At 39.2% G+C, this 15,003-nt stretch overlaps 1 protein-coding gene across 3 annotated transcripts in view; it reads right to left on the bottom strand.

The window, feature by feature from the left end:
• The window catches only part of PSME4 (proteasome activator subunit 4), a 115,371-nt gene extending 101,898 nt beyond the window's left edge, over positions 1 to 13,473 (bottom strand). For all 3 annotated transcript variants that reach the window (XM_072635572.1, XM_072635571.1, XM_072635573.1), the window contains exon 1: positions 13,199 to 13,473. In XM_072635572.1, the coding sequence (XP_072491673.1) occupies positions 13,199 to 13,458 (260 nt within the window). In that variant the 5' untranslated portion in view covers positions 13,459 to 13,473. The remainder of the gene's footprint in view (positions 1 to 13,198) is intronic.
• Between the last annotated feature and the right edge of the window lie 1,530 nt (positions 13,474 to 15,003).

Genomic DNA, 15,003 nt, shown 5'->3' with positions numbered 1-15,003 from the left:
CCTTCCTCCGTTATATTCCTTTTAAAAACCACCTACCCTCAATGCCTCAACTTCCTCTTTCTGCTCTCTTTAAAATTCCACTTCAACCTGGCTTCCAACCTCAGCACTCAACTGAAACTGATCTTTTTAAAGTTACCAATTATCTGCTAACAATTTAATGGTCTCTTTTCATATCATCCTTCTGATCTCTTCTGTTCTATTTGACACTATTCTCATTTTTTTTTCCTTTCTACATCCTCTCTTAGTAACTTCATCAGTTCCCATGGATTTATCATTTGTATACAGATGGCTTCTGTATCAATAGATCTAATCCTATCTAGTCTTCCTCCCAAACTCCAGTCCCTCACCCACAAATGCCTATTGAATATTTCAAAAAACACTTCCTTCCCAGAGGGATCTCAACCTCAGCACATCCAAAGGAGAATTTGTTTTCCTTTCAGACCCACCCTTCTTCCAGACTTTCATCTATAAGTGATGCCTTCACTATCTCCTAATTACTGGACTCTATGTAACTTCAGCATGGCCTCCACTCCTCACTCTCACCCCACTAGTAAGTCAGCAGTCACATTTTGTTTCCATCTCCTCACCCACCCCCAAACACACACACACACACACACACACACACACACACACACACACACACACACACACACACACACAGCTGCCAACCTAGGTTAGGCCCTCATCACCTCCAGCTTGGACAAACTCAAAAGCTTGGTCTCCCAACCTCAAGCATCTCCTCCCACTCCAATCAATCCTGACCATGACCAAGGTGATTTTTTCAAAAATGCACATCACATCACATCACTCCCCTTCTTCTAACCCCCATCAAAAGCCAGCAGCAACCCCTACAACCTTAAGGAAAAATTTTAAAAGTCTTTGATATTTAAAGATTTAATAACCGAGTCCCTCCCCTCTTTGCATTCTGTCCTCCAGCCACACTAGCCCACTCAGTGTATGTATTCCCGATGCTCAATGTCCTACTTCTCTGCCTTTGCATTGGCTGTCCCCCATAACACTCTCCTAACTTGCACCTTCTAGAATGCCAGTGTTCTTCAACGTTCAGCTCAAGTGCTATGTTCTTCATGAAACCTTTCATGGTTCTCCCTCCAGCTGTTATGTCTCTCCCAAAACTATTTTTCAACCCTTCTCTATATATTCATGTGTATATGTTGTTTCCCCTAATAAACTAAGTCCTTTGAGTTTCTTGCACTGTGTTACACTTTAGTCACGGTATTCTCAGTGTTTGGACAACAAAAATATTTAATAAGTTCTTGCTAATTAGTTAATTCACCTATTCTCCGCTAGTTTGAAATTTCAATTAATAATAAATTGACAAAAATAAGCTGAAAAAGGAAAAAGGCACAAACTAAATGAGTTTAGTGTTATGTTTTTATTCAAATACCCTTCATCCCTCACTACCACATACAATATGAAAAATTCAGATATAAAGTATATTCACCTTATTTTGCTTTCAAATTTTTGACACTGTTAGTCATTAGGACTTAAATTCTTTGAGGATAACCAAATCCTTGTTTCCCGAAGCCAAGCAGGGGCTACAAGACAATCTCAGTTATCTTTAATTCCCTGCTACCCAGACAGTTATAAATTAGTGAAGAGAAATGACCACAGCAATAATGAAGGCCATAAGGAAAAGTGCAGAGGGACTAGTAGAACACCACACACTGATAAAAGCATCAGACCTTGAAGTATGTTTTATACTTGTACCCTGGAGCTCCAGAGATACATGGGTACACTTTGAAAAGTCTAACAGTTGTACATTTTACAAAGGGAAGAGGAACATTTAACTCCATTCTTTCCAAATCTGAATATTATGATTCCCTCATCTGAATCTTCCTCTGAAGATATCTCCTACTCATAGGGTGACTTTAGGGGCCAGAAGATGGGGAGGAATAGATATAATCATTATCTGTCAAGATTAAAAGGAGCCAAATTAGTACAATAAGAAAGATTATTAAAGGACAGACAACTCCCTGGGGACATTTTGTTCCTTTGTCAAAACTGTCACCAGTGCAGTTGAGGTGTAGAGGAAAGAGACTGACTTACTTCTAAGCTCAGTTTTGCTACTAACTAGTCACTTTACCTCTATAAGCCTTAGTTTCCTCCCTGTATTAATTATGAAGACAATGGAGATGATACTAAACTTGGTTCCTTATTAGGTGTCTCTCTACTTAAGGAAGAGGAACACAGTAAACTAGCATCTTTGCTGTAGACCTTGTGAAGAGACTTTCAATATACCACTGTTTGAATGTACTTGTGATAGCTTTAGCCTCTACTCTGCTGGTACTCAAACACAAATAGCTAGGATGCAAGGTAAGGTGGGCAGATACTTTGTCAAACAAAGAAACTAACTAAAGCCATGGAAAAAAGTCAACAATAAAACTTTCACCTCAGGGGCAGAGGAAGTGGAAAGGGGGAGCCACAGAGTGGGACAGTACAGTAAATGAGAACAACAATGACACTGCTTTAAGATGTCACCCACTTTTATAACATAGCAGTTTGGAAACAATAAATGATTCAGGGGGACCACTTTGTTTTCCTTTTGAAAAATTTCCAGACTTGCAAACAGCAAATAATATGACTAAATCAGGCGAGTCATCTTGGAACCATTGTGTAAGTTCCAAAGACAACATATCATTAAACAGGTCCATCATCTTTGGGAAGATTTTAGAGGAGAAGGTAGTCTGAAGACCATCAAATCTGGCCCAAACAGAAGACTTCACTATTGGTTAAACTACCATGTCAGAATTCACTGTTGATTAAACAAATAGAAAAGTCTATTGTTGGGTTAAGTACACTAGTCACTAGAGTTTCAATAGTTTATATCACAAAGAGGGATGCTATTTTACAACTGCAGACACTCATAAGAATCTCTAGGGGACAAAAAAAATGCAATCATTTGGTATTTATTAACCACTGAAATGACACTCCCTTCACTTTTCCCACCCATTCCCCCATCTCTTCTTCCTCTTCTGGCTAGGCCACACAAGGGGAATATATTCTTCTTTCTACTAAGCTTTAAAAATTAAAACATGCTCCCCATTCAAACCTTATTTTTTCCATCTCTTTCAGGCATTTAGTGCTATTTCTACATCATCTAACTTATCTATCATTCTCCAAATTCTATCCATAATTCAAGGTCTAAGCTTAAATGAAACTTCTATGAAGTCCTCCCCTGGAATAGTGAGGAAACTAGAGATGATGCCATATGAAAATTGATTAAAAGAATATAGGGATATATAGTCTGGAGAAAAGAAGACCTGGGAGCCACAGTTTTGTTGTTGTTCAGTCACATCCAACTTTGTGACCCCATTTAGGGTTTTTTTTGGCAGAGATAGGGGAGTAGTTTGCCATCTCCTTCTCCACCTCATTTTACAGATAAGGAAGTGAGTCAAACAGGGTTAAGTGACTTACCCAGGGTCACACAGCTAGCAAAGCATCTGAGGCCAGATTTGAACTCTGGAAGATGAGTCTTCCTGACTCCAGGTCCAGAGCTCTATCCACTTCACCATGTAGCTACCCCTATTGTGGAGAACCACAATAGCTGTCTTCAAATATTTAAGGGTTATCATATGGAAGACTGGATTAGGTTAGTTCTGTTTGGTTGTTCAGAGCAGAACCAGAAGCAATGGGTGGAAGCTGAATTTTGGCTAAGTATAACCAAGAACTTCTTAACAACTACAGCATGAAAAAATAGAAGGAACAGTTTTGCAGAATTAAATTTCCCTTCACTTGAAGGCAGCCTTCAAGTGGATACTCATTTAATGGGATGTTGTACAGAGGACTCCTTTCTGATTTAAACATAGTTTAAGAAGTGCTGAAGTGGTCACAAGTGGAAAAAGTTTAAGAAGCCTTGGACTGGATGAACTCTGAGGCCTCTTCCAACTCTTGCAATTCTGTTCAACTGATTTCCAATCTTTATCACTCTGATGTTTCTTCCAGTACTACAATCTCCAAATCACCCACCTAAATCCTATTTATTTTAAGAGATTCAAGTCCTACTTCTTCCACAAAAAAGTCTCTAGTCAACAGGGCTCCCACCTTCCCCTGAACTTATGGCATTTGGCATCTATATCACTGATATGGTCTAAAAATTAAGCATGTTCTATCTTATATCCGATTGCCCTATGTCCCTCTGGCACTACAACCTCAAACTGAATTAATCACCCAAAGTCTGTCCTTCCTCCCAACTTCCCATCTCTGCTGAGGGCACCATTATCCTGATGCATGTGTACAACCATGACACTCTCTTCAACATTCAGTGGCTCACTATTATGTATGAGATAAAGTTTAAACACTTTACCCAGCATTTAAAGTCCTTTATCATCTGTTTTTCCAGCCATATTTCACACTATTCCCCATTAGTACCTTCTTTTGGTTTTGGCCAAAATGGACTTACTTAAGTGTTTTCCATTTTCATTCAATACTTATGACCACGATGTATCTAGAACCGCTGATCTAAAGAAGCCTAATAGGTCATTTTTGGGGAAAAAAAAAGAGTGAGGGGTGATTTAATCATATTTAGATGATTTAGACATTAGAAACAAAATACACACACAGGAAATAAATAATAGATCTAGAATCCGAACACTGGTCCTTTGACTTCAAATTCCATTCTACTACACCATCTTGCTCTGTAGATTATCCCCATGCCTAGAGCCACTCCTCCTCCCATTTTGATCTGTTGGAATCCTCTAATTTCAAAGCCCAAGTCCTACTTCTCCATGAAGTCTTCTCTGATTTTCCCAGCTCAATAGAGTCACTTCCTTCATAAACCTTTTTACAGTGCTCTCTTTGTATCTTTACTCTGCCCTTAGGACATTCTATGAGTTATCACTCTTAGATAATTACACAATATAATCTGAAGAGGATAGAAGGAAAAGATGGAAGATTTTTCTCTTGATTACAAAAGCTACCTTAATATATTTATGTCTTCAGTGCCCAGTACTATGTCATGTATCAAGTGGATACTAAGAATTAAATTAATCTTGCATTAGTAGTAATAGCAGCATTTATACAGCATCATAAGTTTTGTAAAGCATTTTACAAGTATCTCATTTTATCTTCACAATAACTCTAGCAGGTAGGCACTATTTTATCATTATCTTCATTTTACAGAGGAAGAAACTGAGGCACAGAGAAGTTAAGTGATTTACTCAGGGACATACAACTAATAAAAGTGTCTTAAGGTAGATTTCAATTCAGCACTTCCCGAGTATATAAGGTCTATGCTCTAATCCACTGCACCACTATTACCAAGCTTTTCACTTGTATCTCATCTACCAACTAAACTAGAAGCAGCTCAAGAGAGGGGACAACTTCTCATATTTGTATGTAACATAGTACCCCACCACAGTACATTACAAGATAATTAATCATCACTGACTCAATGATTTAGAATATAAACTTCTTGCAAAGTGCCTGCATTGTTTAACTTAAAGTATACAACTTGGTAGGCAGTTTTTGAGACTTACAGTAGCTAAAAAAATTAATCACTCTGATGCTAACCTGGTGGTGAGCCACTCAAAACAGAACTAGGCTAGACCTAAAGCAAAAGACAGTCTATAACCAGGTTTGAACAACAAGCCCTTTCAGTTTGGTAGAACTTCCCAGAGCTCACATTCCACTGACACAAATTTCAACAACCTTCGATCACTTCTATGCCAAAATAAGGCTTACAGGGATTTTCAGGGAGGAAATTATTTATAATATCTATAAATGAATATGAAAGTGAGTATTTAATAAATACAGCATTATTTTATTTAAATAAACAAAAACAAAAAACCAGTAAGGGATAATAAGTTGCAAAGATGTAGCTATGTTTTAATAGTTGGATATATAGTTTTAAAAAACAACTAGATTCTTTACTCCCTACAATTTTTTACAAAAGAATTGTCTGGTACTATTGTCATTCAACAACATATGTTCATGAAATTATTTTGCTCTAAAAAAATCCCAAAGCTAATAACTGAACATGTTTCTTTAAAAAAAATTTTAAAAATGGAACAAGACATCATAAAAGCCCAAATATCCTTAATATTGCCATCTAACATGGGAAGAGGGGATATAAACTAATTATAATCAACTTTTAATTAAACAACCTTTATAATATTCTCATACTCATTTCATAGCCAGGGACAATGGAAGCAATTCTTTAAATTTTTCAAGGGGAATAACAAAAACTAAATGCTTAAAAAAAAAAAAAGCATACATCTAAATAGCAACTAACAATTATGTGTAAACCAGACTGATTATGTAATGTATACTCTATTTCTCATTTCATTTTAGATAGCTTATGGAGAAGTATGGCAACTCAACTAAAACCATAAAACCATAAAAATTTTAAAATTATAAATTAAAAGTATCAGGTTCCCCATAACAGAATCAATTTATTGCAACATGAATACCCTCTGCTTCTAAGCTACTCTACTTGCTATCACCTAACTTTGTTCATTCCAGTTTCAATTACATTCCCTCCCTCTTCTACTTATAATGCCCTCTCCCCCCTTCTTTGTCTAATCACGTAAAGTTGGTCCAAGAACTTTCCCCAAGGCAGACTTCTTCATTTTAAGTGCAGAAACAAAAATGTTGCTCATGATGAATAATTACATTTTGGTCTTATTTTCTTAAAAAAAACATGTCTGTAGGGAATACAGTCAAGATTGGCCCAGGGCATCAAAATCTACACTCTATTACATTTAGTCAAAGGTAATAATCTGAATTTTGTCGATGATGATTAAGTAAATCCAAACCCCTTGTTTCGACAATCTAGTAAAAAAGCAAAATAGAACTTAAAAAAACTCAGTGGTTACTTTAGAAGTTGTATGTCAATTTATTAATAGGGCACCCTGAAAAATCAACATTCAAGGAAAATTTTTAATAATGCTTGTTCTTAGTCTACTATTTTACAAAGTAATCCAAATGAAAAGAAATATAGTGATGTCAAAGCCACTCTTGCATCCCTTACCATACTGAAACAATTAAACTTGGTACTAACCAAAGGACATATACATTTGGAAACTAAAGAAAATTTACTGCTACAAAATAACACATTCAAACTTCAAAATAACTACAAGATAAGTGTTATTGTTTGTTGCCTTCTTTCTGAGTTATTCAATATGTAACACGAACAGTGGTTTTTCATTCATTCAATAGCTATTAATCATAGTGGATACTGTTAAATCAATTGAACGCAGTCAAGCAGCATAGTATAAAGGAAACAGTCCTACTCCTAAAGTCCAGAGAAACCTAAGGTCAAATCTCACTTTGAACACCTATAAATATGTTAAAAATGAAGGCAATCACCAATCACTTACATGCCAATTATGTGCAAGCCAAGAGTTCTCCATCTGTTAAATCTGTTCACTAGGTTGTGAAAGATCAAATGAAAAAATGTTAGATGACGTGCTGAGTTTTAATGCACTATATAAATTCCAGCTATTATTTGTTACTAATATTATTGGAAACTTCATAAATCCTTCACCATTTAAAAGTAAAATAAATTATTTTTTGTTACAAATGCACTTTTGGTGCTCTCGCTCCACATTTTAAATCAGTATGGCTAGAATATCTGTCTCATTTATGAAGGTTTATCTTAAAAAGTAAATGCTTTTAGAATCCATAATTGTTTTTTAAAAATTTTCAGGAAAACTAGTACTTTGCCTCTCCTATCTGGACATCACGTCTAGCTGAAAAAGCACTGGCTTGGGAGAAAAAGATACCTATTCTACTGCTGGTTTTGCTAACTAGTATACGACTTTGGGCAACTCATTGAAATCTTTATTATTCAGTATCCATTATTTATAAAATAGGTAAAATAGCACCTACCCTATTTTCAAGGATCAAGTATGATAATAAAAATTTAAAAATACTAGGGAAAGTATGACATGCTATACAAAACATAAGTGATGGAACAGACTTCAGAGTCCAACCCATACTCCTGTGAAATATCCTTTTCTGACAGGTGGTAAGAGAGACAGCATGGAGAACTCCAGTGAAAGGGAACCCATTATATCTCATAAAGCTGCTGCATTCCATTCCTGGACAATACCAGTTGTTAGAAAGTTCTTAACCCAAATTTTAGGCTATTATCAATTTTGTTTATTTCAAATTCTACTGCTATGGTAGCATGGTGTAATGAAAAGACCATGGGAAGCATAAAATCAGATGACTTGAGTTCAATTCCTGCTACTAACACTTACTAACAAGTAACCTTAAACAATCCACTTCACTTCTTCTGAGTTTGGGTTTCCTCAATCTATAATACTTGCCCTATGCCTTTAAAGGCCGTTAGGAGAAAAGAACTTTGCAAACCGTAAAGCACTATATAAAGCTGAACTATAATTTAAGTGAAAAACCTTTAACTTCTCTTTTAAGTCCATCAGTTTGCAGTGGGGTCTACCACACCCTCCAAGTGCTGAACCAAACAATAATCTGATTTGAATGATAGAAATGTCAAATGTCACCGAAGAGCCAAGATTCTGAATTCCAGGGCCTCCATAGCCACATTATTTTTTACTTTTTTTTTTTTTTTTTTACTTTTCACAAAGAGAAGTATCTGTTAACTCACTATCTTGGCTAAACTCCAACTTCAGGTAGTTACATAATCTAATTAAATGAATTATGTAGTTTCAATTGGATAATCTATTTCCTGTGCTAGAAGGCTACCCAGTGCTCTTGATCATAATTAAACAATTGTTGGTTCATTCTAAAGGGAACTACTCCTTAATTAGTAAATGAAATAGTTCTTGAATACAGTACATACAATCATACTTCACTATAAAGCAACTCAGGGTAAGAGAATTCCACTGTACCATTAGGTATTAAATTTGTTACACTGAATCAACTTCACATTACCAGAATTTGAAAACACAAACCGCAAAGGAGGAGAAAAATGTGCTTTATCTCTGCTTCACTTTCCTCTCTTTGGACAATTAAACTGTGATCTCACCAGTGGTCCCAATATGGTGGAAGGGAGTGCCTAATATCTAAGCAGTTTAGATAAAGAGGTAGAGAAATGTAAGATTTTACAGCTAAAAGATTCCTTAAGGGATTATGTAAGTCAGTCTCTTCATTTTAGAGACAAAGAAACCTTCAGTTGCTTCCCATTCCAAGAGTGGTATTGGCTACTTTGAGAAATAATAAATTTTCCCTCATTAAGAGACTTCAAGTAAAGAAAGCTAGATTACCACTTGCCAGATATGTCCTCAGGGATGCTTGTTCAATTATGGGATGGCTAGGTAGTCAATGAAGTCCCTTCCAACTAAGAACATAACTGAATGTATTGCCTCTAAGATAAATACAAACAGCCTGGCATTTAAGGCCCTGAAAAAATTTTGCTCTAGCTTATCTTTTTAACCTTAGAACATATTCCTCCCCCATCATGTACTCTGTTTTCCAGGCAAATATAACCTGTTCTCCAATTTGTCCCTGACACCTAGGCTGAATCTCAATTCTGACTGTTAGAATCAATGTTCTTTTAAGGCTAAGTTCAAATGACATCTCCTCCAGAGAAACTTTTCCCAGTCTATCCAGTTAATGATATCCATTTTGAAAATACCCTGTATTTACTTCTGCCCTGTAGCATTCTGAGGATAGGAAAGGGAATAAGCATTTACATAGCTTCTCTAATGTGCAAGGTACTTTAAAAAAAAAAAATCTCATTTGACCCTCATAATAACATGGTGAAATAGGTCAAAGAAGTAACTTGCCCAGTAAGTAGGGGTCTGGGTTCAGATTTGAAATCAGATCCTCCTAACTTCAGGCCCAGCACTCTATCCATGTACCACCAGCTTCCCTTTTAGAAATTAATTCATACTATGTTTTTAATATATTACTTTTATGGTTGTTGGTCAGATATGTCCAAGTCTTTGTGACCCCATATGGAGTTTTCTTGGCAAAGATACTGGAGTGGTATGCCATTACCTTCTCCAGCTCATTTTATAGATGGAGGAAACTTATACAAGGTTAAGTGACTTGCCCTGGTTCACAAAGCTAGTAAGTGACTGAAGTCAGATTATAACTCAGAAAGATGCATCTATCTGACTCCAGGCCCATGCTCTAATCCACTACATCACATCGCTGCCCCTTGGCACTAGGCCACATTTATTTCAGGAGGCTTATTCCCACAGACAACCAACCATTCTTTTATCCAAAACAAATTCCAAGGACTACACACCAAAATAGACAGGGCTTAAAATACTAAATGTTTAGACTAAGTACAGAATTAAGAGAGACTAGAGGGCACCTTCTAAGCCAGAATTAAATTCAAACATCAATTAATAGCTACAAAGTGTAAGTGATGACTGAACAGCTCTATGACACCCAGTCTGGAATATATACTTATGGGTCATAAATAGAATCATTCCAGCATCTCTGTATTTTCAATCACTGCTGTGGTTCCTGGGTTGCCTCTGTGTCCAATAGTCACTCTGCTCTGCCTAGTTACTGTACTTATAATAATATAATTGGGAAAATATGGTGTAATTGTAAATTCCACTTGAAGAAAACTTTTCAGAAACACTAGTTATTTTACATATTAAGCATTTCTACTATAGCAGCAAGATGAGAAAAACAATCATGAAATTTCAACGTAAAGGTATCTTATACAACATTTAAACCATTTCTCACTTTACTGATATGGAAGAGGCACAGAGAGTCTAAATGAATTGCCACAAAGTCACAAAGCTCACTAGCAGCATTTCATTACCATCTTTCTGCAAATTTCTAAATCTGGAAACCACTCAGTAATTGACAGCTGCCACAAGTTTCAGTAGTATTTGTATACAAACTCCTACAGCAAGCAAAACTGAAAACAAGTACAACTGTAAACAGTATGACTTTAACAGATGGCTAGCAGAAAACGTACACCCTAGATCTCAATGTGTCCAACTAAGTTCAAAATGTCACATAATGCAATCACAAGAATCAGTTTGCAGGATTCAACCATTGCTCCAAAACAAAATTCTACCCGAGATTATTTCTTGGTAAACAGGAGCATGCTTGTTATTTATGTCAGTAGCAAAATGTTTACTGATATGATCTCAACTATAGATAATCCAGGGTCATTATCCAAAACTGTGTTCAGCCTACTTGGCCCTTCTCATGTTAAGATGCTTTACAAACAAGGTAACTCCAAAATATCCACTTTATCAAATGTGGCTATCAAAAACCTTTAGCAAACAAATACTTGTTCACATTCATATGGATTCTGGGTACAAAACTCAAGCTGCATATTGATTTATACATGACTACATATTATATATTTTAAAAGAACTGTTCTTGTTAGCACAAATGATATGCTTTAGGCAAGTCTAAACTGACAGATTGAAACAGAAAGCTATCAGCAATGAGTAGAGTATACTTTGGATTTACCCAAGTATGACAACTCTGGGATTTTAATCACTTGCAAGTTGTTTCTTTGTTTTTAAACTTCTGGGTAACTGTGGTGCTTCTACTTTGTTGCACTTTTGTCCAGAATAAGATTTCCCCAATTACAGCTCTACAAACATTTCATACAATCTGGTCAAATGAGATATATTTAACCTTGATATCTTACAGCTTCTCTAACAAGTTGCAAATTGTTCCTCGTTCTAATTTGAAAATAGCTTTTTATTGGAGAGATTACTTCTCCCAAATCAGACAGTATTTTCATTGAGGTCCCTGAGAACTGTCAAGTGAGAATAACAATCCCATAGCAAAATTTAAAGGGCCATTACATCATAAAATCCTGAGTCATTCAATTTATCCAGCAGATTTTAGTAAACACTGTCCAAGTGATTTATCTCTTGGGCTCATTCACTCATATCTGTATTTAGCTACAAGGCCAGAAGATATTTTTTAAAGGATCTTGGTTAAAAATGAGACTGATGAAAAGTAAAAGAAACAAAAATTCTCACTTTAAAAGTTTTCTCCACCACAGAAAAGCAGTAAAAACAACATCTCTATACTTTTCCATTGTCAGTTTTTACTGACATTTAGTTAACACTTCTACAATGCAGATGAGTTTTCTGTGTAACTGAATATGTGTAACTAACTGCTCAAACAGTTACTAATTTCGGTACATTATACATCTGAGAGTTTCATAAAGCTTAATGACACAATTCTGATACCTAAGAAAAACCCCACAATAACCTTCCCACTTTTCCTCTGAAAATACTAAAGATCTTCAAATGGAAGGAAATATTACAACAGGAAGGCAGCTTTTGGCTTCCTTTGGCTAATAGTCCATTCACTCCCTATTAATTGCAGATTCACTATTCAAACACCCATGCCCCAAGAGTGAATTTTAAGGCAAACTTTTTAGTCCATTTCAGAGTAGACTAAAAAGCAGAACAGAGTGTTATTAGCACACCTCTCTATTCAGGAACTGGTAAGTAGACTTTGTCAGAGATCAGAGTCACATTTGAAAAGGAAGAATAGAGAAGAGAATAGGGAAATCAAAAGTAAGTAATTCCTCCTTCCCAGAGACCCTCTAGGGGACATATAATTCAAACGCAGTACTCTCCAGTCTGAGCAAGGAGAGTGTGAGTGTATGTGTAAGAGTGTGAGGAGAGGAGACCAGGAGGGGGAGAGGGAGGGAGGGAGGGAGGGAGAGCGAGAGCGAGAGAGACAGAGACAGAGACAGAGACAGAGACAGAGAGACAGAGAGAGAGAGAGAGATCGCCCTAGAGGTGAGCTTTTGCTTTCTTTCCTCCCCGCGACTGGGCCTCAAGGGTAGAAAGACAACTCGAAAATCCCCTGAGCAAAGCAAAGCAGGGCTAAGCCAGCAAGCCGAAACTGACCCCGTAACAAAGTAACCCAGGAAAGGGTTTCCGAGTCCCAGTATGTCTTCTTCCCTGATCCCATAGGAACCACAAACGAGCCACAATGTTGCCAGGTGCAAAGAGATTCAAGTTTTCCCTGAGGAATGGAGGCGAGAGGAGGGGAGGAGACAGAAGTAGGAACTTGACCTGTACCCAGGACGGGGCGGACAAAGAGCGCCCCGGACGCCCAGGACCTCCCGCTAGCAGTTACTCGCCCTGAATCTATGACCTGGGTCCCCTTCCTCGAATCCCCCCCTCCCACACACACACACACACACACACACATACAAGTACAGGAACTCGTCCCCGGGCCCCGGAGAGGGGGTGGAAGAAGGAGCCGGGCTCGGGTCGAACGGTGCGTGCGGGTCACTTACGTGGAGAGTTTCCTAGTCCAGAAGAGGCCCCCTGGCCACAGCTCCTGCAGCTGCACAGCCCGGCCCAGGTTGCCTTTGATCTGGGCCAGCAGCAAGTCGGACTCGTCGTCCAGCCGCTCGGCGTAGGGAAGCAGCTTGTTGTAGACAATCTCCTTCTGCGGGACGAAGCCCCGCGAGCAGGGTCCCAGGTTCGTAGTGAGGTTGGGGTCCCCGCCGGGCTCCGGCGGTTCCCAGCCTCCCGCCCGATCCTCCGGCTCCATAGCCCCAGGGACACCCCCCCACCCCCTCCCCCCCCAACCCTCCCCGACCCCCACCCCCGCTCGGGACTCCTCCTTCTTCCCCTCCTCCGCCGCCTCTTCAGCTCCCTGCTGCCGCCGCCGCTGGCCCCCTCGCCCTCGGCCACCCCTCCCCCCCGCGCCGGCGTCGCTGCCTCTCGCGCGGTGCCCGGTTCGTTGGCTGCCGGATCCCTTACTCCGCCCGCCCCGCCTCGCACCGGCTGTGCTGGTGACGCCGCAGCTGCCGGGCCAGGAGGTTCCGGACGGTGTACGTCACTTCCGGGGAGGGGCGGGGAATTGGAGGAGGAGGTGGAGGCGGCCTCTGCGGGGGCAAACGTAAAGTGGACGGGAGCCTCTCGCCGGGCTTCCCCCCTCCTCTCCCTGGCCCCGCCCCCCAACCGCGCACGTGCAGACCCCTGGCCTGTCCGGCCCTTGGGAGGCTCCGCCGCTCCGGAGGTGCTTGTCGGAATGCTCCGTTGGGCTTCTGTCCTGCGGTTTAGCCTGAGCTGGTGATCCCCCTTCCCCCAGGCAGGGCCCTGGCTTCCCCACGCATGCAGAGAGCGAAGCCGCGGAATGGAGCGCGCCGGACCTGCCACCCGGGGAGCCTGGGACCCAGTCCCACCTGACACCCGCTGGGTCTGTGAACATGGGCAGGACACTTGATTTCTCCAGGTCTCAGTTTCCTCGTCTGTAAAATAAGGGCGTTGTGACCTCTAAAGGCCCCTTCCAGCTCTGTACTCAATGAGCCTGTGAGATTAGGCTATAGAAAGTGCCCTGAGTGTGTCATGTAGCAATATATGTATATTGTAATATATATTTCTACAAATATAAACGTTACCATTAATATGATTATTAGAACTGCCATACAGGTCTAGTAGCCCCTGATAGAACAATTTGCAAGGGATTAAAATCCCAGAGATTGTTTCACATGAGCTTTACAGGAATGTGTTGCCATACTGAGGTAAAAACAGTAAACTATTCATTTCTGATAGCTTCCTGTTTAAATGTCTCAATTTAGACTTTAGGAAAGAACTAACTTCTGTTGGATGGACTGGTTAGAAAAGTACCACCCCTACCGTCGAAAACTGTTGATCCCTTCAAGAACCTTACTGTATTCAAATTAAATAGCTGTCCAGTGCTTTTTCCATTGTGAACCACCTCTTGGGGGATGAGTTCCGTGTAAGTGGTGCTGTTTCATTTGTCTTAATTGTCTTTCAGGCTTTCTGAGGCGTCCCCTATAAGAATATATTAGGATTTGTTAAATAAATTTATTTAATTCATAATGTATATATATGTTTAAGGAGAGGTGGTTGGTCAATGAATAGTGTATTGGACTTGGGAGTCAGAAAGAAGGGAGTTCAAATCTGACCTCAGACACTTACTAACTGTGACCCTGGGCAAGTTACTTAACCCTGTTTGCCTCTGTTTCCTTATCAGTAAAATGAGCTGGAGAAGGAAATCACTACAATATCCTTGCCACAAAAAAAAAAACAAGAAAGAAAGAAAGAAACACACCTGCCAAAAAGGGGT

This window comes from Notamacropus eugenii, chromosome 1, assembly GCF_028372415.1.
Source record: "Notamacropus eugenii isolate mMacEug1 chromosome 1, mMacEug1.pri_v2, whole genome shotgun sequence".
Lineage (NCBI taxonomy): Eukaryota > Metazoa > Chordata > Mammalia > Diprotodontia > Macropodidae > Notamacropus > Notamacropus eugenii.
This window is presented reverse-complemented; position numbering and strand designations above follow the sequence as displayed.